We start from the raw sequence: 2,119 nt of genomic DNA, 5'->3' as shown, positions 1-2,119 counted from the left end.
AACAGAAGGTTGGCATTCCCCCCCCACCCACCCCAAAGTATTGATCTTGGATAGATTTTGGACGCGTCCTCCTGATGTTGGATGTGAATCTAATTCTGTCCCTACTCACAACTAAAACAATAGACTATGTACATGCTTACACACAAATGTATATACATACATAGCATTCAAATTGGGCAGTTTTGTCAGGAAACTCCATTTGAGTGATCATCCTGTCCAGAGAAATGTGCTGTCAGTCTTAGTCAATAAATAGAGAAAATGCAGAAGTATAAGTTGCATGTGTCTGAGGTAGGTGGAAAAGTGAGTTGGGGGATTTTTAAGTGTCTTCCTGGTGTGATGAATGTATGTGTGGGGCCTGTTAGGGCCTGTGTGCTTTCAGGCAATAGAGTAAAACCTTCTACAGCCAAAGGGCCTCTATTTTACCCATGAATGGTTAACCTGCTCTCACTGAATATAATCAATTACACCAGGCTGGGAGATATAGGTTTATAAGTTATACGTTTAAAATTAATAAACATGAGTTGTGCACCTCTCTTTCACTCTCTTCGCGCAATTTGACCCCCACCCTCACCCCAATTTGCCATCCTTATCCCGTTCCTCCTCCTCCTCATTCTGTTCCTTCCGTCCATCCTATTTCATCTCCAGCTGAGCATCCAGACGAGGTCGGAGGTGATAAAGCGAGCCACCAAATCCCTGCGCCAGCTGGGCGAGAAAAGCAGGAAGAGAGTAAGCGATAGCAGCGGGGAGAAGGAAGGAACAGACCCAGCAGGCATGACTTTGGATGAGGCTCTAACACACCTGCAGCAATCCCAGGCCCACCTGGACACTCTCAGCCATGCCTTCATACTGTCACTCAAAGACAGCCAGCAGGTAGACGCCATCTTCCAGACACTTTAGCCATTACAAATGTCATGTTATGTAATGTGTTGAATGCTAAAAGAACAAACAAAGTAGTGTGGACAAAGACACCCAAATTGTTTGCTATGTCGAATACACTATGTGTGCATAGAAACACTGTTAAATGTGTGCTTGCTTACCTTAAAAAAAGAATTTAAAAAAAACTAGCTTCATTAGCTGGATTGCGTTAGTACTGTACTTAATCTTGGAAATGTATTATTCTGCCATATGAAAATTATTTTAAGAATTTTTACTTTGGATAAAGCTCCATCTACGGACACTTAGGGCCCTATCTTGCACCCAGACGCAGCCAGCCAGCGAAGCCAGACGCAAAGCCCGACGCAGGTGTTGTTGCTATTTTAAGTCCTATTAGCAAATACACCTGCGCCCATTTTTGCGCCCATGGGGGTGCTGGTCTTAAAGAGAGGTGTGTTCAGGTGAATTTTTGGCATATTGGTATCTTGAGGCAGCGGGAAGTGATTGTGCCATTGACAAAAACCTGGTCTCAACTCAATAGCGCAGCATTTCATTGTTATTTTAACAGTGCATTATTAAAATGCGTCTAGACTCATGAACAGTGCTAACCTAGACGCACACACAGCAGCACACAAACATGCAAAAGATTAAAAATAAAAATATTACAATATAAAATAGTATTACAGGATTTGCTCGTGCTCTTTCACTTTACACTCAAGCAGATCAGTTTCTTCTCTGTGATTGGTTCATTGCATGTTATGCCCAAAACACACTTATGATTAATTAATCCTCAAAGTAAAACCCTTTTGAACCTTGCGCCCAGCGCACGGACCTTTTTTTCCGCCGTCCAACTAGCAAAAGTGGATTTGGACGCATCCTAAACGCACCTGCACCAGGTGCTTAAATTGTTAAAATAACGCCCATAGTCACTTGATCACTCACATCCTTTTCGCTTGCGGTCACATAGAGATTGTGTCTGCAAATACTTTGTCTCGACTTGCGTTTGTGTGGTATCTTCCTGAGTTGGTTCTGCTTGACTAAACTCTTACAGTCTTACTCGACAAGTCAAGGGTACATTAATTTAAATCTATGGGCAGCTGTTTGAAATGAGCCATGCAATTTGGCTGTATGTACAGTACATACACCATGCTCTATCTCATTAAGCAAAGTCCCAGTGATTTACCCCTGTGTCACCTGTGTGTGTGTGTGTGTGTGTGTGTGTGTGTGTGTGTGTGTGTGTGTGTGT

The 2,119-nt window shown here is 42.9% G+C and overlaps 1 protein-coding gene across 1 annotated transcript in view; it reads left to right on the top strand.

Annotated features, from left to right (window-relative positions):
* The window catches only part of nbas (NBAS subunit of NRZ tethering complex), a 185,629-nt gene that overhangs the window by 108,326 nt on the left and 75,184 nt on the right, over nucleotides 1–2,119 (top strand). Inside the window, 1 exon segment of the mRNA XM_032542394.1 lies at nucleotides 646–870. Coding sequence (XP_032398285.1) covers nucleotides 646–870 — 225 coding nt within the window.

The sequence above is a fragment of the Etheostoma spectabile genome, chromosome 18, assembly GCF_008692095.1.
Source record: "Etheostoma spectabile isolate EspeVRDwgs_2016 chromosome 18, UIUC_Espe_1.0, whole genome shotgun sequence".
Taxonomy (NCBI): domain Eukaryota; kingdom Metazoa; phylum Chordata; class Actinopteri; order Perciformes; family Percidae; genus Etheostoma; species Etheostoma spectabile.
This window is presented reverse-complemented; position numbering and strand designations above follow the sequence as displayed.